The 26,360-nt window shown below is 31.4% G+C and overlaps 3 protein-coding genes across 4 annotated transcripts; 2 read left to right on the top strand and 1 right to left on the bottom strand.

Annotated features, from left to right (window-relative positions):
• The first annotated feature begins 672 nt into the window (after nucleotides 1-672).
• LOC102607686 (heterogeneous nuclear ribonucleoprotein 1) lies at nucleotides 673-4,659 on the top strand. Of its 2 annotated transcripts, XR_371889.4 has the most exons (3): nucleotides 673-1,138; nucleotides 2,211-3,491; nucleotides 4,010-4,659. XR_371889.4 is itself a non-coding variant. In XM_006489585.4 (2 exons), the coding sequence occupies exons 1-2, from the start codon at nucleotides 917-919 to the stop codon at nucleotides 3,357-3,359; spliced, it is 1,371 nt and encodes a 456-aa protein (XP_006489648.2). In that variant the 5' UTR covers nucleotides 673-916; the 3' UTR covers nucleotides 3,360-3,691. The 2 variants fall into 2 exon arrangements, 1 of the variants encoding a protein (XP_006489648.2); XM_006489585.4 differs by lacking the exon at nucleotides 4,010-4,659 and having other exon boundaries at nucleotides 2,211-3,691.
• Nucleotides 4,660-5,388: 729 nt separating this feature from the next.
• On the top strand, nucleotides 5,389-7,062 carry LOC102607396 (peroxygenase). The gene is made up of 6 exons (XM_025102476.2): nucleotides 5,389-5,675; nucleotides 5,793-5,942; nucleotides 6,062-6,147; nucleotides 6,333-6,427; nucleotides 6,549-6,674; nucleotides 6,778-7,062. The coding sequence occupies exons 1-6, from the start codon at nucleotides 5,528-5,530 to the stop codon at nucleotides 6,929-6,931; spliced, it is 759 nt and encodes a 252-aa protein (XP_024958244.2). The 5' UTR covers nucleotides 5,389-5,527; the 3' UTR covers nucleotides 6,932-7,062.
• Nucleotides 7,063-13,475: 6,413 nt separating this feature from the next.
• On the bottom strand, nucleotides 13,476-24,933 carry LOC102615277 (two-component response regulator 24-like). The gene is made up of 3 exons (XM_015533692.2): nucleotides 24,853-24,933; nucleotides 14,780-15,058; nucleotides 13,476-13,652 (listed from the first exon to the last, which is right to left on the bottom strand). The coding sequence occupies exons 1-3, from the start codon at nucleotides 24,931-24,933 to the stop codon at nucleotides 13,476-13,478; spliced, it is 537 nt and encodes a 178-aa protein (XP_015389178.2).
• Between the last annotated feature and the right edge of the window lie 1,427 nt (nucleotides 24,934-26,360).

Below are 26,360 nucleotides of genomic sequence, written 5' to 3'. Positions count from 1 at the left end.
AAGTTTTCCCAAATGTGTAAATAAACATTTTTTTTTGCACCAATGGGCCATTGGCGTGCCCATGCTCTCAATGTTGTTGGCTCCCCACGTTGGGATAGAATTAATCTCCCTCTAATTTAAAGTGAGAGCTGATATTCAAGCTGCATTGTAATAGAATTGATCAAAAGTGTGGTAATCAAATTAATAGCTTACTTTCTTTTAAAGTTCACGAGGTTCTATATATATTATTGAACACAAATGCAAAATGCTCCCAGCTCTTGTAGAATCTAATTTTACTGAATAATAAATTTTTTAAATTCATTTCATTTTTATATACAAAATGACACATTTACAATAAGAACTGACTATATTCTTTGGGTGAGACTACCATTTCTTACATTATTTTTCTCTTTAAATTTTTAAATTAAATTCAATTGTTATCACACTCGAAGTTGAAGGTTCAAGTCTTCCCAATTGTGTAAATAAACATAATTTTTTTTTAAAATTTTTTGAAATCAGATTCTTTGAATTAAACTTGAACTTTCGAGACTGATCCCAGCAGATATTTGAACTGTGGTTGTAATTTGTAAAAATTAATTTTGTACTAGGTAAATATGTGTGGTTCCCATCACGTGCAGATCACATGACAAAAAAAATTTCTACTGTCTGATTGATTCATTTTCTCTGGCAAGACTGTCTCATTCAAGACCAGGGTTTCAACTTTGAAAAATCCGAAATCTTCCGAACCAACCCCCAAATCAAATCATAGCCGTCCATCGGAACCCCCAAGTAAATCACCGCCGTCCAAATCTCAATTCCATTCCCTCTAATTATATGCACACTTCACAATAATTACTCCCTTTCCCCCTCCACTCCCCCCCTCCTCCCCCCCTCTCCCTCTTACCCTTAATCGCCCATAAAATCAGAAACCCTAGAAATGGACTCAGATCAGGGGAAGCTATTCATTGGTGGGATTTCATGGGAGACAAGCGAGGAACGGCTGAGGGAGTACTTCAGCCAATACGGCGACGTTTTACAGACCGTCGTTATGAGAGAGAAGACCACCGGTAGACCCCGAGGTTTTGGGTTTGTTGTTTTCGCAGATCCTTCGATTCTCGATCGTGTTCTTCAAGATAAACACAGCCTCGATGGAAGAACGGTTCGATTTTTATTGACAGTGTGAAAAAGTTTTTATTCTTGACTTGTTTTTGTGTTCATTACAGTGATATTTTGGTCTGTTATTTGTGGGTTTTGGTGCTTATTGGTTTAGGGTTTCTGGGTTTTGCTAATTCTGATTTGACCTGGTTGGTATTGATAGTTATTAATCTGTGAACTTAAAAGTTTCATTTTTTTATCTTTCTATTTGGCTTTTGGGTGTTAGTATTAAGCTTCTATTTATGTATATGCTGTTTATTTTTTATTAATTCTCGAACTTGATGGAGTTTTTGTCTACTTTGATAGCTTCCTTTTCTATATTCTTGTTCATTCGACTATTATTTGCTTGTAAATCACTTAATTGGTTAAGGAGATAGTAATATTGTGGCGAAGAACCGAGTAATTCAGCTTCCTTCTTTTGTTTATTCATATTTATTTGTCATGATTGTTGGTGTGCGTGGTGAATGGAATGAAAGTAAACTGTGGCCCAGGTGCTCTGCCAAACAACCTCTATGAAGTCTAGCTGAACATTTGATTCTTCATTTGAAAATTAACTATGGTAATAAATTTCATGCTTGTGTGAGATGTAATATTGTTTAACCTTTTGAGTGCAAAGATAGCCGAGTCTATGTTACATTGGTTTTGGATGAGCCTAATGAGTTATTAATTTTTGTCGGCCCCAGCCACTCCTAGCTTGCATGATTAGTGAGTTTGAGACCTTGATAAGTTGATTAGTGTAATTGTGTGAATTCACAAGTTCACATACATTATATTTTTGTTCATTGGAACATCTTTTCATAGGAGTTTTAAGATGAACTAGTTTCATTGATTTTCAAGATGAAGTATTAGTTAAAATGGGTACTAGTGGTCTTTACCATGCCCCCATGCCCACCCACCTTTTGCTTACAGCTTTTCATGTCCTTATCAAAGTAATTTTATTTTACTAATCTGGGAAATATAGCTTTTAAGTTTAGTTTATTCAAGCAAGGTTTTTGATAGATGTTTGTATATCTAAAATGTATGTGAACTTTGAATCTCTGAACCTTTGCTTCAGTATATATTGTGTTTTTCTTCAGGTTGAGGCAAAGCGAGCTATGTCAAGGGAGGAGCAGCAATTCTCTGCCAGGTCTGGAAATACTAATTCTGGCAGAAGCAATGGGGGTGGTGGAACTATCAGGACTAAGAAGATATTTGTTGGAGGGTTGCCCCCCACCCTGACTGAAGATGGATTTCGTCAGTATTTTGAAGCTTATGGTCATGTTACTGATGTTGTAATCATGTACGACCAGAATACTCAACGACCTCGTGGATTTGGCTTTATCTCCTTTGACACTGAAGATGCAGTTGACAGGGTTTTACAGAAGACCTTTCATGATTTGAATGGTAAGCAGGTAGAAGTAAAACGGGCTCTTCCTAAAGATGCCAATCCTGGTGGAGGTAGTCGTAGCATGGGTGGTGGCGGTGGTGGTGGCGGTTTTGGTGGTTATCAGGGTTATGGTGCTTCTGGTGGCAATGCAAGTGCATTTGAAGGTCGTATGGAATCTAATAGATACATGCAGCCTCAGAATCCTGGAAGTGGCTTTACACCTTATGGTTCTTCTGGGTATGGCGCATCTGGTTATGGTTATGGTCCATCCAGCAACAGTGTTGGTTATGGTGGTTATGGAAGTTATGGTGGTACAAATGCTGGGTATGGTGGCCCTGTTGGTACCCCCTATGGGAACCCAAATGTACCTAATACTGGCTATGCAAGTGGTCCACCGGGTGCACCTAGAAGTTCATGGGGCACACAAACTCCCTCTGGTTATGGTGCCATGGGCTATGGGAATGCTGCAGCATGGGGTGCTGGTGGCAGCAGCGGTGGTCCCGGTTCAGCGCATGCTGGTCAATCTCCTAGTGGAGCTACTGGGTATGGGAATCAAGGTTATGGCTATGGTGGGTATGGTGGAAGTGATGGATCTTATGGCAATCCCTCTGGTTATGGGGCAGTAGGAGGGCGTTCTGGGAGTGTCCCGAATAGTAATGCTGGTAACCAGGGTGGGGGAGAATTACAAGGGAGTGGTGGCGGTTACATGGGAAGTGGCTATGGTGATGCCAATGGAAATCCAGGGTATGGAAACGCAGCATGGAGATCTGATCCGTCACAAGCCTCTGGTAATTATGGGACTCAAGGAAATGGTTACGGTGGATACAGTGGTGCATCCCGACAAGCCCAACAACAGTGATTTGCTCCCTTGTAGCCAACTGGACTGTATCACTGTGATAGTCCCTTCTTTTTGGAGAGGAGGTTGTCGTGGTCTCCTTTTTCCTGCAGCATGGGGCACGGCTCAAGCTGATGCCGTTGCACTTTGGGACCGGTTGGATTGCTTGAATCCTAGTAGTTTGCTTTTTCTATTTTGCTAGTAATAAGAGTAGTTTCAAGGCGTTGCTAGATGCCCTTATTATACTTTATTTGCTATTGAGTGTAGTTTAAATTTGGCGTGCTTATAATTGTCTACTACTACAGCTTTCTTTTTCTGTCGTAGTATTTTAAGCTATAGTGGCTTGATATTTCTTACACTGGTTTGATTGCAGCATAACTTTAATGTCTCATCTTTCTTACGAAGAATTATATGCCACTAGAAATTCGCTGATTGTAGCCATGTTTGATTTGATTTGCATATGATTAGGGTAAGAGATGTATTCAAGGCTTTTAAGCAATATTAAGCAATAGCAGTGGAGCTATGGGTCACTTGGGTTGATGTTTTCATAGAGGGTAGCAGTAATCCTAGCGGTAGTTGACACTTGGTAGTGGGTAGCGATAATCTTAGTGGTAGTTGACACTTTGAGGATGGCATAATCATTTTCCCCCTGTATTTGCGCTTGTGTTGTACAGGAGGAGATGCTCGTGTTCTGTGGTGGAGTCAAGTGTCCACTCATGGCTGAAACCGAGCTTCATTATTTGGGTTGTTGTGCAATGTGGGGGTTGTGTTCATCGTGGAATGGGATTGGAAGAGGGCATATTCAGTTGAACTATTGAACTAACTTGAGAAAGGCCATTCCCCAGCTTGGTGATGCCAATGCTTTCAAATATTGCAGATTCTTGGCATTTCATTTTCCTGATCTTGGTGCAGGTTTGTCATGAGCTGATGGAATTTTGAAGTGAACGGCCTAAGATATATGCTGCTTTAGCTATTAGCTGTTAGCTGTCTTTTTTCAGAATGTCATTGGGACATGATTGTTTAGGATGCTTCCTAATTCATTGGAGTCAATCATAATGTTTGATTCGAGAGGTTAGATTCCCCCTCAAAGAAAAAAAAATGCTTAGTATATGTCTTCTGAAGTTTTTGAATAAAGTAACAACTCGCACTATGTTTGTGCTGGAGGAATTTTTATTTTACTTTTCCAAATTCTAACTCTGAGAGAAGAAGGTTGATTTTGCTAATGGTCTTTAGCTCACGCGAATGGATACAACTGTCTCATTTATTCTTTTCCCTTTCCTTACGTGGCTGTCGATGATCAATGGAAAATTTATATTTGATCTTTTGCCCATTGTGTTTATTTTGTGCAAGTTTTAGCGTATTCATCTTGGTTTTGTGATCGTTTAATATTTGTTTCTGAAAGTATTGGATGTGAAGGACGAAGCTGGGTTCGTTTGCTTGTCTATTACTGTGGTGACGAGTCCAACGGCAGTTTGAAAATCTTACCGGTAAGTGATAATCACTTTCAATCTATCCTACCATGGAAACCGAACAGCTTCTTTTGTGAGGAACATTGTTTCTGGTCTTTGCTTTGTTTGCAAATCAAAAGATTCCGTAACTTAACAAACCAAAATTAGGGGCTGTTCGTCTATCACTCAAACACAAAAATAAATGTTGGAAAAAAAAATGCTGATGAGATTGTCCTTAAGTTCAAAATATAATTTATGCCGCCGCAAACAGGAAAAAAAAATAAAAAAAAGGAACTTTATAAAACCAGTCGTACAAATTTGTTTATACCACCAATTAAGAAGGTAATAATCTTATCATCAGATTCCTTAGCTGCGTGCTTGTCCGATGAAGCAGTAAGCGTCGGACGACGCTTCACCTTCTGTAAAATATTTATTTTAGGACAGGTGTCAGCACATTGAGACATAAGTTGCTGACAACATGCATGCAAATATCCTCAATCCTCGACACAATGATACAGCAATGCTGTATGTGGTTTGCATGCATGCCACGCTAAAGGTTTGTTTGACCGTTTCACTTTTGCAAATGGTGCTTCTACATGATTACTTATTTCCCCAATCCCCATAATAAAACAAGCAGCACGGCCATAGCTCTCTCTTTATTACATGCAACTCTAAGCGGCTTAATTTCCAGAACTTTTTCTTCCAGTGAAATCAGCTGTCTCTAAGAGTGATCTGTGTGTGCGTATGTCTTTGAAGCAAAGAGTAAGAGACATGGAGAGAGAGTTGTTGGGAGAAATGGATAAGGATTCGATGGCAACTGAAGCTCCTTATGCCCCTGTTACTTATGAAAGAAGAGTGAGTACTGACTTGGAAGATAGACTACCAAAGCCCTGTAAGCTTGTTTGCTCGAATTGATAAATTCTTTCCTGGAACACTAGATCTAGCCTTTTATCTTCTCATTACATTAATCTTTTACTCAATTGTTTTATGCATGGAATTGCATACTTAGATATGCCAAGAGCATTGGAAGCTCCAGATACATACCACCCAAATGGAACGCCAGGGCACATGCATCACGGCCTCAGTGTTCTTCAGCAACATGTAGCCTTTTTCGACCAAGACGACAATGGAATCATTTACCCTTGGGAGACTTATTCAGGTTAATTAATTAAGAATGTGCCGGTTAATGTTATATAATAACACAATAGATTATTCAATCTTGATTGTCTAATTCATGTTCCTTTTTCATACTAACTATACATTTATATATATGATCAGGGTTGCGACAAATTGGATTCAACATCATAGCCTCTCTTGTTCTTGCCTTTGTCATCAACCTTGGATTGACTTATCCTACTCTCCCGGTGAGTCGATTAATTAATAACCTTCTCGTGAGATGTCCTGTTTTTAACTGACCTTATATATCTCATACGCCTAGTGATAAAAGCATTTGGAGGTTACTTATAAATGTGTGGCATCTAGTTTACGGCAATGAACGTTGCTAGTTTGTCACATGTTACATATATATTGGATTATTTCTGTTTTACAGGGGTGGTTCCCGTCTCCTTTGTTACCCATCTACATACACAACATACACAGGAGCAAGCATGGGAGCGACTCGGGAACATACGACACCGAGGGAAGGTTAGACACCAAGAGTCACGCATATATATATATAAAGATGTATTAAGAGGTTAAATAGAACTACTCGCGTTCATCCTTCTGATATGTGTATGCATATGTGCATCCAATGGAATCTCATCAGGTACACGCCAGTGAATCTCGAAAACATGTTCAGCAAATATGCTCGAACGGTTCCTGATAAGTTGACGCTGGGAGAGGTGTGGAACCTGACTGAGGGAAACCGTTTAGCATTCGACTTGTTCGGCTGGTTTGTTTCAGGACCCTTGATACAATCATATCATCTGTATATCACAACGGACTATTAATTGCTTTGCATTGTTGCACTCTGATTATGTACAAATTGCTTGCAGGGTTGCTGCTAAACTGGAATGGATTCTTTTGTACATTCTGGCGAGGGATGAAGAAGGCCTCCTGTCAAAAGAAGCGGTGAGGCGATGTTTCGATGGAAGTCTGTTCGAGTACTGTGCCAGGATGAACCTGGTTGGTGAGGATAAGATGGGATAGAAGGTAATGCTGCTGGTCTCTCTGCAATTAGCTTGTTTAAAATGATGTTTAGTTTTGTGTAATTGGTATGGTCTTGTAATAAAGCTAAAGCAATATTGGCATATGATAAAATGGATCTTTTGTTTTAAGCATACTCTGTTTGTTGTTCAAAAACAAAATTGTAGTCTACATTTGGTTTGTCTATTTGTGGTTTGTCTCGAGTAAGTCGAAATCTTCTTGTTATATGCAGAAATCTTTTCTTTAATTATGAACCTCGTTCTTTCTACTTTGGGCGTTAATAAATTTTCAATTTTTTTTATTTGAAATGTAGGTCGGTCTAATCAAATCATTCTTTTAATTAACTCAAATTTCAATCTCTTAACGTTCACATATATGTCAATACTCAAAGAGCGTTTTTTTTTTTTTTACACATGGAACCGGCAAAGTCAAATCAAATTGGAGAAAAAACACAGAGAAAAGCACAGAAAGAGCATTTATTTTATTTTATTTTTTTTGCTTTTGGTTTTATCGAAACACGGAAAGTGCTTTTTTTTTTTTGGGTTTTGTTTTACCAAACAGTGATGATGGCTAATATGATATGGCAAATCTGAAGTTATACAATTACTAAAAATATGGTAAAAATAAATACTAAAAACAAGTGGGTTAAATGGGGGCAAGTTTTGTTTTTACTGTTCAAAAATTTTACTAAAACAGTAAAAATAAAGTAACAATGAATGGTAAATACGTGGGTCAAGTGAGGCCATTGTCTTTTAGTGTTTTAACTTACACGACTGGTTGTCTGTTAATCATCGAAAGTCTAAAAATTTGGTTAATTTTAGAGTTTTTTTTATAGAACTTGTTTACTTGTTTTTCGAATATTCATATATGGACAAAAAGTGAGATTTTGTGACTTTTATCCCAATGAGAAAAAGAAAAAGTGAGATTTTGTGATTTTTATCCTGACGAGAAAAAGAAAAAAAATTTAAATGAGAAATAAATATTATATTATAAAAATATTTATAATATTTATATAAAGTATATTTATTTTTTAAATTATAAAATTTATTTTTTTAATTTTTTTATAAGGACATGAATGTCAAATTTATTTATTTATTTATAATGACATAAGTGTCAAATAGTTATATTTAAGATATTTTTTATTTATAAAAGTAAATAAGATAGTATTTATATTTAAATATTAAAAAATAAATATATCATATTAGTATTTAGGAGTATTCAGATTTTAAAAAAAAATAGATTTATTTAGATTTCAGATAGAAGCTATCTAAATATAGGTAGGATTTTCTCCTTTTGTTTTTTTGTTTTTAAGTCTCTCTTATTGTTTTATATCTAATGAAAAAAATTAGCTTATTTTAAATTCAATTATAACCGCTTATTTCATTAGGAGAGAAAAATATATTAGGAGAAGATCCTTCGTCTTAAAAAGAAGTTATGGGAAATATTAGATAGTAATCAAAAAACAGTTATGGAGCATTTATTTACTTACCAGTAATCAGTAATCAGAATGGAAATTTACTTACCAGTAATAAGAATGGAAATGGAAATTTTGAAATTGGAATTTAATGAGGCGTTTACTCACAAAATGGTTTACTCACAAGATGAATGTTTGGAATCGGAGGGAAAATAGTGTGGGATTCACAAATTTAGGAGTCATTTCCAGAGTTTTGATTCCCGGAATCAAAATTCTAACCGTTGAAATGTCTTGTTTAGTTCTAATTAAATCTCTTAATAACCGTTTTATTTCTTTGTTTAAATAATAATTAAAAAATAAAAAAATCAAATAAAAGTAGATGCATCTCTCAGGTTATCTAATTTGAACCGACAACAGTTAACGGCGTTGAGCCACCACCCGCAGTGGCCACATCGAACCAGCAGCAGTACTAGCCATCACGAAAGCCACCGATTTTGGTTTGATGATGGTAGTGTACAGGGGCGGACCCAGAACTTTATATTATCCCGGGCTAAATTAAAAATTTTATATTTTGGAGTGAACATAAACATCTATAAGTAAAAAAAAGTACATTAAATAAGAGGATACAAAAAACTATATAAATATGTACTTTAAATAAAAATAAATATACAAAAAGACTAGAAAACAAAAGATAATTTAAATATAAAAATACTATTTTTTTAATTATGGAATATAACATTGCAACATATATTTGTTGGGAAAATATGCTCTTTAAAAGCATATGTGTTTATTTAATTGTAATAAATAATTTTTCTGATTAATAAAATAAATGAGGTATTTTATTCAAATATCTTAATTGCATTAATATTTGTATTAAAGTCCATTTAATCATATTATATGTATTTATGTGATCACCATGTGGATTCACAGAAGACATAAATACAAGTTATCTTATGATTAAATAAATTTAGTTCGCAGTTGATAAATAAAGTTGGGCACTTTATTTAGGTATAGACTGTAATAAATTCATTGAATGATTTGTCTTAATCATGTATGAATTTATTGATGTAGTTATGGATTAACAATATAGAATTTTTACAACACATCTCTTGATAGGTTTTCGGCACTTGATCATAGAATTCTCTGGCCAGAGTGTGCCAACATATTTAGTATGTTAAAAATGATCATTAGAGAAAACCAGTAAGGATCAAGGAATAAGATGTTATTAAATTAATTGGACAGTTGAGATATCAATTTAATTAATGATGTGGTACAAAGGATTGTGCAGTAAAGAAATCAATGTGGCTTGGGACGAATTATTATTCGAGCATACAATTATGGAAGTCAGTTCCAATCTTTTAGTGGAGTAGATTTGGAATTAAATAATTGAGTTAGTTTAATTACAGGCCTAATTATTGTAGCCACTATTGTATGTTCTCAAATGATCCCCGGGTTAGCTCATTTAATTGACTGCACCACTACTGGACTAATAAGTAAGATAACTAGCTATTTGGGTCAAAAGCCTAAATATATCATTTAGTGGGAGGCTCCATTTAATTAGCTTTTGTATAAGGGGCCTTATGTTATTTTACAAGATGGGTCCCCTATTGAAAAAGAAAATAACGTGAGTTTTATTTAGGGCATTATTTGGAGCCTAAGGTTTTCACTAAAGGGAGATATATAAGGCTTATTTTCTCTAAAGAAAAAAGAGAAGCCACTTTATACAGATCAGAGAATAAGATTTTTCTCTCCATTGTTGAGAGAAAAATTTTATCGTGCTAGTTGCTTTGGTAGTGATAAAGGCGCCCACACGTCAAGTGCAGATCGAACCTGAGTCATAACCTGGAAGATCATTGGAGACTGTTCCTGATCTAACAGGAGCGGTGGTGGCGGATCGTGATCTAGGAGCCTAAAACACTTCAGCGGAAAAAGCCAACTCGGATTTTCAAGGTACGATTTCTAGAATACAAATTCTTATATATTATATGAGAGCGATCTTCAAAAGGTTTTATAAAAATTTAAAAACTTAATTTTTCCCCAACAATATTAACATCTAATTATATAAGAATTAATAAATCAATTAAGAATTTCAAGTTTGAATAAATCAATACATGTAATTATAATCAATTAAAATATTGCAAATAGAACTTTATGTTTGAAAAGTACTTAATTACCAAGCTTAAATAAATTAAACAATTAAAATTTATTCATCTTTTTAAATTATAAAAATATTAGTTGTCAAGAGTTTCAATAATAAACTAAATTCTAACTTAGTAAAAAAATATTTGTGCGCCATTATTTCTTTGCCAGACACTTTGACTCACTTTAAAAAATCATATCAAAATACTCAAATTTTGTTTTCTAACTTATCCTCTTAGTTAATGTAACTAATAAATAAAATCTCAACATTCACATAAATTTTTTATGAAATTGTTAATAGTTTTTATTATATATCTTTTTAGTATTTTTAATACTAGTGACAATGCTATATTATATTGACATACTTTTTTAAATTTAAAATTTAAAAATAAATTAAAGTAGTAATAACATTTTAGACCCCTAATATTTTCATTCTATTCAATAAGTATATAATTTAATCATTTTATAAAATAAGCCACTAATAAAAAAATATAATTGAATTAGGGATATATTTAAAAATAAAGTAAAAACTCTATTGTTTTATGAAATTTGATGAAAATATAAAAGCAACTGAATTAGGGACTTATATAAAAATAAAGTAAAAACTCTATTCTTATATAAAATTAATCTAAAGACAAGGGGTTTAAATGATTTTTTTCTAGACTAGACCGGGCTGCAGCCTGGTCTAGCCCAGTTGTAGGTCCGCCACTGGTAGTGTATGTGCCGATGATGATGATGATTATTATTATTATTAATCATAAAAAGTAGAATAATTAAATATTAATTGTAATAATCTTTGAATGATAATAATTATAATATAAAATAATAAGTATGGATTTATTGAGGATTTTTTAGTAATTAAAAATGATCTAACTTATTTTAATTTTAATTCTTATAATTAAAATAAATAATTTATTTTGATTTTAATTTTTTATTTTATTTCAATTTCTTCCAATTATTGATTAGTAAATGCACCATTAGTTATTTCTAATTATTGATAATTTTAGAAGGTTTTTTCGCTTTGCGTGTTCCATCACCATCAAAGCTACGGCTAAATCGTGGTTACCCTTATTTGCAAAATGCTCATCCAATCGTGTTTATGGATGGCAATGGGGTGGGGGTGGAGGTGAGGAGGCCTACCCCATTCCCCACCCCGTTAGAAATTTTTGCCTCCATTCCTTAATAAATTTAGTGGGGCGGGGATGAAGAATCTCCATGTGGGGAATGATTTTCTCATCCCCACTCCATTTCCTATTTATCTATTTTATAATATGTATAAATATATTATTTTAGTAAGTTAAAAATTAGAGACTTAAAATAAAATCATCATCATATTATAAAGCATTTAATTTTTTTTAAAAAAATATTTAAAAGTTTGAAATAATATCTTAAAATGATATTAAAAGTAAAAAATATTTAAGGAGCGTAACATCTTAAAAGATAAAAGAAAATATGACAATGTTTCAGAAAATATGACAATGTTTCAGAGTTGAAAAATATTATAGGATTTTCTTTCATTCATATCTTGTTTATATGGCATAAAAATTAAAAAAAAAATTATTAATTGACATTATAATTGATAAAATAAAAATTATTAAATAAGAATTAAAAACATATTTATATATAATGGGGATTGGGGTGGGGTGGGGTGGGGTGGGGAGTACAAAACCAAACCCCACCCCATTAAGAATTTGGAGATTATTTTCCTCCCACTCTCCACCCCATTCCCTAAAAATTATTCAAATTTTTTTTCATTTAGGGTAGGGCTCCATAGGACCCCAAACCCGGGGAGGATTTTGCCATCCCTAATCCCTAATCGCGTTTACCTTTTTCTTTTCTTTTTTTTTTAAGGAAGACCATTCTATATATAGCTTTAGACAGTAGGAAAATCCAATTAACAAAACAAAATGCTCATTTTCTAATTCTGTACGTAGGTAAAAAATTACTGGTTCAGTACTGCATCAGATGAAAGTGCTTGGATGTGTAGCGATTTGTTGAATGCTTGAATGAGCCTGGCAATGGTTTTTCAGAGGATGATGCATGCATGCATGCATCCATACATACATACATACATACACACACATATGTCGGACCATGTGTTTGACTATCTTCCGTAATGTTCTTTGATTCCCTTTTAGAGTGAAAAAAAAAAAATTCTGAATTTTTTATACGTACATTTCGATTTATTATGATTTGTGTCGAATATTATCAATCTCTTACATATCAATTTTCACTTTTAGGTCAAGTTAGCTGTTTTTCTAATATGATATCTGAGTTAAGGACTCAAGTTCGTTGATCAATTGATTTCTCTACCATGATTAACTACTAAAATGAAGAGATAGGTGATGTGGATTTTGATTTTTGAAAGCATTTCTTAAAATTAATTGTAAGTATCTTGTGAGATGGCTTTTAATATAAGCATCAGTTCAAATTAGCTTTATTTATTTCAATCAAACATTACTGGAAGCATTTCCGACTAGTATATCGAATCCACTAATTATGCATTAACAAGGAATATAGAGCATTTGAATCCACCAAAAAGATGTATAAAGATGAGTATTAAGACTACTCGCAACATCTACATAGCCTAAAGAAAGGCTTTATTCTTTATATTGTAAAGGTTAAAGCTTACATAGACTCTTAAAGGGACAAACTATTAAACTAAAATAGACTCTAACCAAACACAAACTTTGACTCTTAACAAATGCATATTTGCAGTTGTTTTAAACAGAAAACAAATTAAAGAGACCCATTAGGCAAACCTAAAATAACTCTTTATTCTTGACTAGCCAAAGCTTCTTTCAGCTAACTCTTATTTAAACAAAGAAGACAAACCTAAGGTAGCCATATCATGTTGGGGAAAAAAAAAAGAAAAAGAAAAGCACCAATCCATTGACCTAAATGATCAAGAAAATCATAAAGATATAATATGAAGTTCATTAACCCTTGAGACAATGAGACATAATGTCATTCCTTCAACGATTTTGATGGTGATCAATTGTTCTTCATGAGATCCTCCATGAGAGGAAGGATCTTGCACACATTGAGCGGTTTTGTGTGGCACAAATCAAGACCAGCCTGCATAAAAGCTTCCTTCTCAGTCTCTGAATTGAGTGAAGTGACCCCCACAATCTTGGTTTCAATACCCATGCTTCGTATCTCCCTAGTTGCCTGCTTTGTAAAAAAAAAAATCGCTAGATTTCACCATATTCCCTCTTAATGAGCTCGAACACATACAATAGTGCGTGTATATACTATATAAATAAACACAGTAATTGCTTTGGACATTGTTTTGTATTGAGGTGCTGTACTTTTTAAATGGGTAAAAGCTTGTTTAGTCCCTATATTATGAGGTTAGTGTCCATTTAGTCCCTGTATTTTTAAAAACACCTCAAAACGTCCCTGCTACTAAATATTGACACTTATGCCATTATTTTTTTTTATTTTTAACTTACTTTTACAATATTACATTTTTACAATAGTGTTTCTTTTTTGGATATTAATAAAAAATTAAATTATCAAATTAAACTCAAAAATAAAATAAAAACAAAAAATGTATATATTAATTTTTGTGGAAGCTCACGTATGTCTAAAAAATTAATATCGTAAAAAATTAAATTATTAAATTTTTTAGAAAAATTAATATTTTAACTCAAGAGTGTGTTCCACAAAAATTAATATATATTATATTATTTTATTTTATTTTTTGTTGTTAAACTGGTAATTTATTTTTTTCTTTTTAATAATGTCTAAAAAAATTATTATAATAGGGTTATTTTTTTCTTTTTAATAATGTCTAAAAAATTATTATAATAGGGCAATATTATAAAAATAAGTTAAAAGGAACAAAAGATAATGACAAAAGTGTCAATAATTTAATGGTAGGGATGGTTTGAGGTATTTTTAAAAATATAGGGACTAAACGGGCACTAACTTCAAAATATAGGGACTAAACGAACTTTTACCCCTTTTTAAATCACAATTATTGTAAAAATAAATTATAATTAAGAATTAAAAGTCGATATTATGTACTAAATATGACTTTTTAATAATAATTTTGAGCAAAATAATAAAGATATTATAGGTTTATAGTTATACAAGTGTTGTATCGAATCAACTTAACTCTCAAGGTACTGTAGTTAGTGTTTACCAAATATTTTATTGCTAGACTTTTTAGTATAATTATCCAACCTTAATACTAACCAGAGTCTTAATATGTAGCAATCGAGAATTATAAATGATTATATCTTTTAAGTTAAATATTCCATTTTAGAAAAAATTAATTATTCTATAAATACCTCAATTCCATTCATGACAGGCATTTCCTTGTCAATGAATACAATATCAAATTTTGCCCCAGCACGGAATAGATCAACAGCTTCTTTTCCATTTTCAGCTACTTCAACTTTGAACCCAAGGGACTTCAAAGCCATTGAGTGGATTGTACGGATGAAAGGATCATCATCAACCACGAGCGCATGAAAATGCAAATTTTTGGCTAAGGGATTTCCCATGGTCTTTGCTTTCTTTGAGCTGGATTCACCTTCTCCAAGCATCATTTTGGCAGTTGAATTTTCCTGCATTTATGAAAATTAAATAAACTGATTGTAGAGTTTTGTTTATGATTAGTGCAAATTAGCAATCTTTTCGGGAAGTTAATTCATCAGTAATGTTCTCATACATTACTTAATGGGAAAATGTTAAAGTAAAAGAGTATGTGAAATTGAAAACTGTTCTAATATTAAGTTGATCACAATAGAAGCGGTTCAAATAACGAATTTAAAGCAAAAAAACATCTATCTTTTAAGTACTATAACTACTCTTTATAAATGATTATTCTAACACTAATTAAAATCATTGAGTTTGTGATCTCTAATGAAAATGAAAATGTTAAGGAACCTGTATTTGGCAAGTAAAAACTTCCCAAAATTGATGCTAAAATAATAATAATTGTAGCATGAAAACCTACAAAAATGCTTAAATGAATCAAACAATAAGATACAACTACTGATTAAGCTAGTTTGAAGTACCTTATAGAGTGCTTAAGAAATAAGACATAAACAATGATTGTTTCCGCAGCTACTTATGGTTTATATAAGCAAGAAAAAGTGTTGACATCCTTATCTTGCTTTCACTAAAGTAGGATGTGTTTAGGATTTTCAATTTTTAGTAGATATCATGCTTATTATTTTGCCAAAAACTAACAATTTACATTATTGTGAAAATATAGTGCAATCTACTAAACTAGATTTCGTATTCTGTAAAATTTAATTTGAGAGATGAAAAAAAAAATTACTTAAAAAGGTGTCATATTTTTCTAAAAGATCTGACAATACCGTTAAAACTATCTTATCATCAGATACACAATTAAGACTGTCAGATAGGATATCTATATTTATACATAATTTATCCATCAGATTTAATCATATTCATGATAGAGTTACTTGAATTAATGTTATTGTACGTACCGCTCATAGTTTATCGAATTGTAAAACCACGTTTATTTCTTTTCTTTTTTTTCTCTATTGTTTATAAAAATAATTACCTCAAATAGTTTCCTTTATTGGATTTCTTACTCAATAACATTAAAGAAAAATCTAGTGCTCTTGCAGTATCACACAAATGAAAAAATAAAATGAACAAAAATAGAGCAAATGAGGACTAAGATTCTTCTTAAACTTGGACGTTGAAAGTATATAATTATGGGGTTCAAAAGGGTTATTTCCACCCAGCCCCCAAATGTTTTGACATTTGCTATTGTGCCCCCAAAATGTTCTAACAATTTTACTCCACACCCAAATCTATGAATTTGACTGTTATTTTTAACGGAACTATTTGAAATTTAATTAAATGTCCAAAATAGTGAAAATACTTCTTATCTTGAATTAGAGAAGAATTAAATGACATAAAAAGCTAATACAATAATTGATATTTACATTAAAAATTTTAATTAAAGGTAATTAAATAATAATCCCATCAATTAACTTATCAAATAAATTTAATTTATCATCATTAAATAATATATAGGGCATGAACTTCCAAATTTCGCTTTTGACCATTAGAATAAACAGTCAAATTAATGAATTTAGGTGCGGGGTAGAAATTGTTGAAACATTTGGGGGCGCAGTGAAAAATATTAAAACATTTGGGGGTAAGGTGGAATTAAATTTCAAATAGTTCCGTTAAAAATAACAGTCAAATTCACAGATTTGGTGTGGGGTAAAAATTGTTAACATTTTGGGGGCACAATAGAAAATGTCAAAACATTTGGGGGCTGGGTGGAAATAACCCTTTTGAACCCCATAATTATATACTTTCAACGTCCAAGTTTAAGAAGAATCTTAGTCCTCATTTGCTCTATTTTTGTTCATTTTATTTTTTCATTTGTGTGATACTGCAAGAGCACTAGATTTTTCTTTAATGTTATTGAGTAAGAAATCCAATAAAGGAAACTATTTGAGGTAATTATTTTTATAAACAATAGAGAAAAAAAAGAAAAGAAATAAACGTGGTTTTACAATTCGATAAACTATGAGCGGTACGTACAATAACATTAATTGCAAGTAACTCTATCATGAATATGATTAAATCTGATGGATAAATTATGTATAAATATAGATATCCTATCTGACAGTCTTAATTGTGTATCTGATGATAAGATAGTTTTAACGGTATTGTCAGATCTTTTAGAAAAATATGACACCTTTTTAAGTAATTTTTTTTTTCATCTCTCAAATTAAATTTTACAGAATACGAAATCCAATTTAGTAGATTACAATATATTTCCACAATAATGTAAATTGTTAGTTTTTGGCAAAATAATAAGCATAATATCTACTAAAAATTGACAATCCTAAACACATCCTACTTTAGTGAAAGCAAGATAAGGATGTTAACACCTTTTCTTGCTTATAAAACCATAAGTAGTTGTGGAAATAAACATTGTTTATGTCTTATTTCTTAAGACTCTATAAGGTACTTCAAACTAACTTAATCAGTAGTTGTATCTTATTGTTTGATTCATTTAAGTATTTTTGTAGGTTTTCATGCTACAATTATTATTATTTTAGCATCAATTTAGGGAAATTTTTACTTGCCAAATACAGGTTCCTTAACATTTTCATTTTTATTAGAGATCACAAACTTAATGATTTTAATTATAGTGTTAAAATAATCATTTATAAAGAGTAGTTATAGTACTTAAAAGATAGATGTTTTTTTGCTTTAAATTCGTTATTTGAACCGCTTCTATTGTGATCAACTTAATGTTAGGAAAGTTTTCAATTTCAGTTACTCTTTTACTTTAACATTTTCCCATTAAGTAATGCAGGAGAACATTACTGATGAATTAACTTGCTGAAAAGATTGCTAATTTGCACTAATCATAGATAAAACTCTACAATTAGTCTATTTAATTTTCATATATGAAGGAAAATTCAACTGCCAAAATGATGCTTGGAGAAGGTGAATCCAGCTCAAAGAAAGCAAAGACCATGGGAAATCCCTTAGCCAAAAATTTGCTTTTTCATGTACTCGTGGTTGATGATGATCCTTTCATCCGTACAATCCACTCAATGGCTTTGAAGTCCCTCGGGTTCAAAGTTGAATTAACCTGGTTCAGAATGTAAAAACAATGGCTTGTCCTTTGAAATGCTTTTAAAAATATACGAAAAATCAATAAGTAATTCAGTAAATTTGTTCTTTACAGACACATATATATACAAAACACATATACAAAGATGATGGTGATAAATTTCAAGTAATTGAAATTACTGTTAGATTTCAAGTAAATGTAATTTTACATTTGTTCATTCTTTATTATTTTGTGATATAACAAATATATTTTTTCCCGACTAATATACTATTGTTAGCTTGCTCATGGACATTCAATAAATAATATATAAGATTTTACCTTTATCCAATTCGCTAGAGTGTCCGTAACATAAATTACATGGGGCAGTTTTCGTAATATTAAATTTTAGGTGGGGTTATTTTAACTCATCAAATACTCTCTGCACCCCATTTTAATAAATATTTTTATTACATAAATGTCTTTAAGTTACAACACTATTATAACCCAACATTATAAATTTTAACGTGTTTCTCTTTCTAACATTTTTAAGTTTACATGCTTTTGTCTCTTTTTTCTTTGTCTATAATTGTTTTTCAACTTAATGTTAGGTTTTAAATTTTTGGTACTCATTCTTACATTTAGCAAAATTTCTCTTAATTTAAGCTTTCTTTCAACTAATTAGCTCCGTTTCTTAGTTTTTAGGGAGAGTGTCAATTTTTCCCCTTACTAAAATCAATATAAACTACTTATTCTCCTATTATTTTCATACAACTATTAAACCACTGGCAATATAATTTTACAGTATTACCTTTATTTTTAAATACACTTTCATTCTATTTATTATAAATTAAATAGATCATATAAATGGAAAAAAAATTAAATACTAAAAATAAGAAGTATTGTTTTGATGTGATTAAAAAATTAATAATTTTTATTCACGTTAAAACATCTATTTCTTGTTTTTAATACTTATTTTTTTTAACTTTAGTTTCTTTTGGTATGATTTAGTTAATTTATAATAAACATGCGTGAAAGTGTATTTGAAAATAAGAGTAATACTGTAAAATTATATTGTCAAGCAGGTCTTTGGCTATTACAAAGATAGTAGGAGACAAGTGGTATATATTGACTTCAGTAGGGGAGAAATTGACAATCTCCTTAGTTTTTATTAAGTATAATACATATGATGCAATGCATTTTATGAAACTTCAACAATTAAGATTCCATAACCCAAAAAAAAAATTAATTAATTTGAAAAAAGTATTTTCAGAAAGATAAAAAATTACAAATTTATTTTGAGTTTTATCGGTACTAAGATTTATAAGACTTATTGTCATTGACATAAACAAAACAACAATGCAAATGACTTCACAAAAAAAAAATGGAGTATTAAATGGGAAAGAGTTTTATTTAGGGAATAAAAAGAAAAAAAAAATCCACTGCAACAAGTCAATAATGGAGGATTTGATTTTAAGACCATTACAGAAGACAAAATAGAAATTAGTACTAGAATTGCTAATAATTATAAAAATGATATGGGTATATTGGGTATATTAGTGGGTTTATACAATAAAAGATAAATTTTAAAATTTTTCATAATGAATTTATTAAGTACATGAGTTTATTGAGAGTTATGGTGGGTTCAAATAACCTATCCTAATTAAATCTTGTTCAAAGTATAAGTTAAGGTGCAAGTAATTCCACCCAAATAAATTTTTGATCCAATCGCCCCAGTTAACATTTTGTATTATATGCATTGTTTGCATTAAACATATATACAAGTAAAAATAATTCGCTTTAAAAAAAAAAGAAAAAAGAAGAAGAAGTACCTTTAAAAGTTAATTAAGTTGAAGTTTGGAGATAAATTGTTGGTTATGTGTACTTGTTTTCATTATAAGTTATTAAGTGTTTAAATCCTTACAAAGTATAAAGAAGATGCATGTAAACGCTTGCATAATTTTGATGTAATCAATGCAAAATTGATGACATAATTACCAATTTACTTTCATTTGCAAACCACAGATAGGAATTATAATGAAATGATGCGGCATATAATCATTTATTTATATTGTAAAATTAATGTTATTAGTGATAATATAAAAAAAAGTTATGACTACTTTGGAGCTGCTCTAAGATAGAATACGAATTACGGCCACACACGTAAAGTGATAAATAATAAAAAAATCCATTATAACTTTGATCATATAATTATAAAATAATATTTTACCTTAAAACGATTTTAACATAATCAGACCCTATAAAAAATTAATTATTATGATAATTACTAAGTTGCTACGCAACATACAAAATATAAGAGTCGTGCTAGCGTCAATCAGCCTTTGGAAGCGATCGACGCGGTTGCTACTTTAAAGGGGGACACGTGACTCTTTTTTTCCTTTTTAACCCATACAATTTGTGATTAAAAAAGCCCTTATTCTTTATGCTTAGTTACTATATTTCCATTTCTTTCAGTTTTCTCAAGAAATATCATTTATTTAAGAGTTTAAATTGACATATTAGTTAACATGACAGTAACACCCTTACATAAATATTTCTTATCAAAAAAAGAAACATTAATGCTCCAATATTTCTTTTCTACTTCTTAGTTAACCTCTCTCTTTTATTGTGATACCTACAAATAACTTGATTTTTTTGTGAAGTTTATAGGTTCTCTTAATTACATTAATATGGTAGATTTAGCTCATTTTGAATTTAAGTTTTGATTTAAATATTCAAACGGCTTCGTATGATTGATTTAAGAGATTCAAATAAAAATTTTCATTATAAATATTAATTTTTTTGTCAAGTAATTTAGTGACTTATAACAAAAAGTAATTTTTATTTGTATAATTTTTTAATAAATTTAATGCAGTAATGACTCCATATTTTTATTCATAAACCTCTTTTGTTTTGTGGTTAATTGTTTGTCTCTGGAAATAAGTTAGTCAAATATATAAAGGGTGATTACATTACAAATAATCCATACAAATGGCAAAAATTGAAACTAAAATAAAAGCGTTTAATCAACCACAAAAAGCAAGAAGCAGCGACTTCGACAATTGCTCCAAAGGCGACTGACTGACGCTAGCAATGCTCGAAATATAATTTTATATCAATTCTATAAGAATATTATTATTCGGAAACGAAATTACTTATTGTTTAATGCAATGAAAATAAGTCCATTAATTGCAAATACCGCAGTGAATATAATTTCATCTCGATAGTTCTTGAAGTAAAAATGAAACTAATCGCTGGCCAATTCCGCTCATTTTTCCTCTTTGACTGAAAATAAATGTCGCATAAATTAATTAATGAGAATTAAACTTGCACGGCAACAATAATTTTTTAATATGCACCACCATGTTTTCATTTACCATAATTGGATGGTAGTAATTTCACATTAGATATTAAAGAAATTTTCCATTGGGAATATTTAATTTTCTCCAATATTTCAATAATATTGCTTATTATAAATGCTAGAAAAAATAAATAAAACAAGATACTTCTATTGACTTCTCCAACATATCATGCGTATCAAAATTATTGAAATATATTTGTGTAAAATCACATGCAAAATATGCTTTGAAATATAAGTGTGCAACTCAAGACGGGGGTGAATTGAGATTCTAAAAATTATTTGATTCTAAAACAAATTATCATGCAAATCTAAAATGAAATTAATGAAATAATAATTAAATCAATTACAACATAAAAAGATAAGGAAAGAGAGATTCAAACACGAAGATGTTTACGTGGTTCAGCCAACCTCGCCTAGGTCCACGCCTCCAAGCTTTCCGGGCTTGAGGATTTCACTAAGCAAGCCTCCAAGGCTTCAAATGTTTACACTTGACTTCTAAGGTGTCAATGAACCTTTACAACAAAAGATTTTCCCCAATCTCTTAACCCAAGTGTATCCCAACACTTACAATCACTCAAAGTAAAAGATTAAAAATTATTTTTCTCTCACATAATATTTAAGATTACACATCAATGCCCAATGTGTGAATAGATAAAGCAAGAATGTGTTTTAAAGCTCTATGAAGATTGTATTCTCGAATATAAGCACAATGATCGTGTTGTGATCAATCTTGTTTGAATTTGAATGAGCTTATTTATAGTTAGGGCTGAAAAACTAGCCGTTACAGACTGTCTGCCCGAAAACGGTTCGTCGTTAGCCATTAACGATTAACCATTTAGTCTGGTCAAAAGTTACCGTTGGGCCAAATTTCAAATAAACGGTTTGCCGTTTAAGCTTACCCGTTAACTGTTAAATTTCAGAGACCTGCAAAATAAACTTCAGTTATTAGTTCATACTAAACAGTTAAAGATTTATACGAAATAACCTTTCTGGAATTTATCAGTTAGCTGTTTGTAATTAACGGTTCGCCGTTTGTTTCCAGTAATCTACAAAACAAGTTAGCCTTATCCGTTTCAGTTAAACTTTTGCCGTTTGTTTCCAGGTACAATCTTTCATTCTGGATTTTATCGGTTAACCGTTTCAATAAATGGTTCATGGTTTAATTCCAGTGGCCTTCCCAGCTTTTTGTATTTTCCGTTTTTCTTAACCGGCTAAAGCTTAAGCAATTTGATACTCTCTGGTTTTAATCGGTTAACCGTTTAAAAGAAAAACGGTTCACCATTTATTTTCAGAATCACAGTTTAAGCCAGATTTTGCAGAGAATCATTTTCCAATTTGAAATTTAACAGTGATCTAACTTTTATGAATATAATTGAAATGATTATAAGGCTTTCGTTTATTAAGGAATAGCTCCAACATTTTAATTAAAAACCATTTAAAGTTTGTTATCATCAAAATCAATATTATTAACATATTCATGTTAACATGCTTATTTTCCACTTAAGTGGGCTTATAAATTAAGATAAATGCTCTTTTAGTTATTATATTCTAATTTTAAGTGTTTATTTAATCTAAATATTTTTTAAAAAATCTCAAAATACCTCAATCTTAAATATGTTATATTACTAATAATTATTTATTAACAAATTGACCAATAAATATCAATCTAAAATAACGAGTATTTTTTGTGCCGTTACAACAATCTTATTAATCATTATTTGAAGTAGTGTTTAACACTAATCAACTTTAAGAAATGTTTAATCTTCAAAAGGAAACAAAAATTAATGACTTGAAGATCGCTAATTAACTAGCAGTATATATCGTAAACATTAAGTAGCGTTGTTTCGGTTATGAACTTATGGTCCGTTACTAAAATTAAAGTAGTACAAGTTAATCACACTGCCTCGGGTTTTAGAAGTACTTATGTCACATGTACTAATGTTAAGTTGGCATTAATTAGAAGTGACACAAATAACGAATTCCGGCAACTTGCAGCAGAAAACCTAAAATTTATTCTGCTAATTAACTAATGACTTGCTAAAACTATCCGAGAGAAAAATTATTAATTGAACACATTTTAAATAAATACTTGCTGTTATCTGCTATGGAGTGTTTAAACACTTGCGGATACATTCAGTACACCCGAGAATGATAGAGGATACGAATAATATCCAACTCTTAAACAAGAGAATTGGCTACACTTCTATCCATCAAACACCTAATTAAAAATATGTGTCGGTGTCACATTATATTTTCCTGGTCAAAATTAAAAAGAAAACTGAAATTATTATTTTCAGAACAGACAACAATTCTCATATGTTAGAGATGAAACCATGAAGCAGTTTCACTAAACATTATATGAAATAATTTCATTTCCTACTTACAATATACTTTTTCCCTGTATGGGGCTTAATTGACAGTCCAAACTCTTAAGAATCTTCACTAGAAGTCAACAATAATATGATCCAATCAGTTGGTAGCATGAACAACCTCTAAACCAATTTCCTAGTTGAAAACTTGAAATAGTAACTAAATGGGTCTCTCGATTATACTCTATGATATAGTAGTAGTATGCACGATAAAAATAAATAAATAAGTGGCTACTGGAATTTCAAAGCCATATTCTCTATACAATACTGAGGCATGAATTAAAATTAGACAACTACATATTTAATACTAGTTTGCAATATTGAAACCAAATTTACAATTACAAGATTGAAAAAGTCGAGGGCAAAAGTAGAAGGCAAACACTCAGTATAGGCTATTGAGATTGCTGTAAACAATGACATACAGACGAGTGGGGCATAAAGGCCACCGTTGATTGAGAATGACATGCTTGAGTGGGATATTGAGACCTTATGCAGATTAGGAATCCTTATTATCTTATGATTAGTTTTCTTACTAAGTAAAGTTTATTACTTTGTTTCCTTTTTAGTTTAATTTTTTTTAATTTATGGTTTAGAATAATTATTACTAATATAAATAGTCTTCCTTTATAGGTTTTTAAGACAAAGTTCAATAATATTCTCAGTTTCCAAAACTTTATGTGAGTTTTTTAATTTAGTTAATTCTCGACATTTTACAAAATCAACGAGTCTTAATTCTGGTATTCTCTTGAATTAACATAAATTTAAATAACTCTTTTATTCCAATATTTTCAAGAATATTGAATATTTGAATGTTAAGCTTCCTCTGCATTAGTTTGGTATCAAAGCTGAAAGCCTGATTCTTAATTGTCCTCGACCACCTACCCTTTTGCTTTTTTTTTGTTTCCCTTTTTCAAAAAAATCAAGAACAAATAAATTTAAAAAACCAAAAAAAAAAAACCAGAAGCCATCATAGCAGGAGCCGTCTACAACTGCTGACGTTCTTTCCTATTGCCATTTTAACGACCAGTCACTGCCATCAAATTCAAAGGAAGCCAGCAACCAAAACCCAACCTGCATTCCATGCACCATTCCGCTGCTGAAATCATCGAAATCTGCCAAAATCCCTGCAACACAGCCGCCGACTTTCGCCATAGTTTAGCCAGCTCCACCACCATCAATCAACTCGACCTTTCTCACTATTCCTCATTGTCAACTGACGAACCAATTGCTGAAAATTGAAACCAACACCAAACCACCGCTGTTATCTCCAATTTCCGGCCAAAACACCATTTTTTTAGACACCACTGCCATCATACTTACCGACCATAAATCTTTCAGATCCACCCAACTAGTCGATTTCAGACAACTGTCACCAAAAACCTAAAATTTTGCTTAATTACTATTTTACCCATTAAATTTGTTTAATTTTCAGTTTACCCCCAGTTCTTTTAAGGCTTCCGTCTTTCTTACCATTTTCACTTAACTTTATCATATTGATATCATGCCTTTAAGAAAAGCCCATAGGCATTATGCCCTTGAGGTAGCAACTTACGACCAAGATGATGTTCCGATAAATGAATCTATGGCTAGCATGAAAGTCAGGATTGACATGTTAGCTGCACAAATGGCAGAGTTATTCGTCGATCGTCATTGTATACTAGAATGCGAAGATAAATTAAGTGAAAACTTTGCTAACCCATTCTCTATGTGTCGACATAGAATTGAGTCTACCGATCATTGAAGATGGAAATTTGGGTTGATTGACATTCCTAAATTTCAAAGAAATAGACAACCAGAAGAATTATTAGATTAGATTAATCCCATTGAGGAAGTTCTTGATAATAAACTAGTCTCACTTACTGCAACTCGGTTTCGCTGTAGGGCAACAACTTGATGGCAAGAAACAAACTTACAAGTATGAGGTAAGGCAAAAAGAAGATTGACTCTTGAGAAAAGTTGAAGAAGCACTTGTGTGGATCATTCTTACCTCACAATTACGCCAAATTGTTATACTAATAGTTACATAATTTAGGCAAGATAATCAATCAGTAGATGATTACACCATATAATTCCATTGATTGGTAGTATGCAATCACTTAACAGAGACAAAAGAACAAAAAGTTTCTTACTACAGTGGAAGCCTACAATCACAGTTTCAGGACTAGTTGAATTTAGTTGATCCATTCTCAATCTTTGAGGCACATCAACAGACTTTACAATTGGAGAAATAATTTAATCAGGATACTAATGACTCAAAGTTTCGGGGTTCTCAAAGTGTTGTTCGTAATAATTCATGTCCAACTTGCTAAACTCACAATTTCACTCCTCCAAATAAAACAAAAAAAAAATCTAATGAAAGTGGTCAAAGTAGCAAGACCCAATCCTTGGGCTCAGGATTATATTATTTCAAGTATAAGAAAAATGGACACTGAATGACAGAGTATAAAAAGGGTGGAAAGTATAGTAAAGACTTATTCGTGGGCATCGGGAAAAGTGAAGAGCACCAACAGGAATAAATCGAAGAGTTTGCTAAAGAGCCAGCTTTTGATACTAGTGACAGTGCACAATCCATTAAAGAA

This window comes from Citrus sinensis, chromosome 1, assembly GCF_022201045.2.
Source record: "Citrus sinensis cultivar Valencia sweet orange chromosome 1, DVS_A1.0, whole genome shotgun sequence".
NCBI lineage: Eukaryota > Viridiplantae > Streptophyta > Magnoliopsida > Sapindales > Rutaceae > Citrus > Citrus sinensis.
The sequence above is the reverse complement of the archived record's forward strand: the minus strand, read 5'-3'. Positions and strand labels throughout refer to the sequence as shown.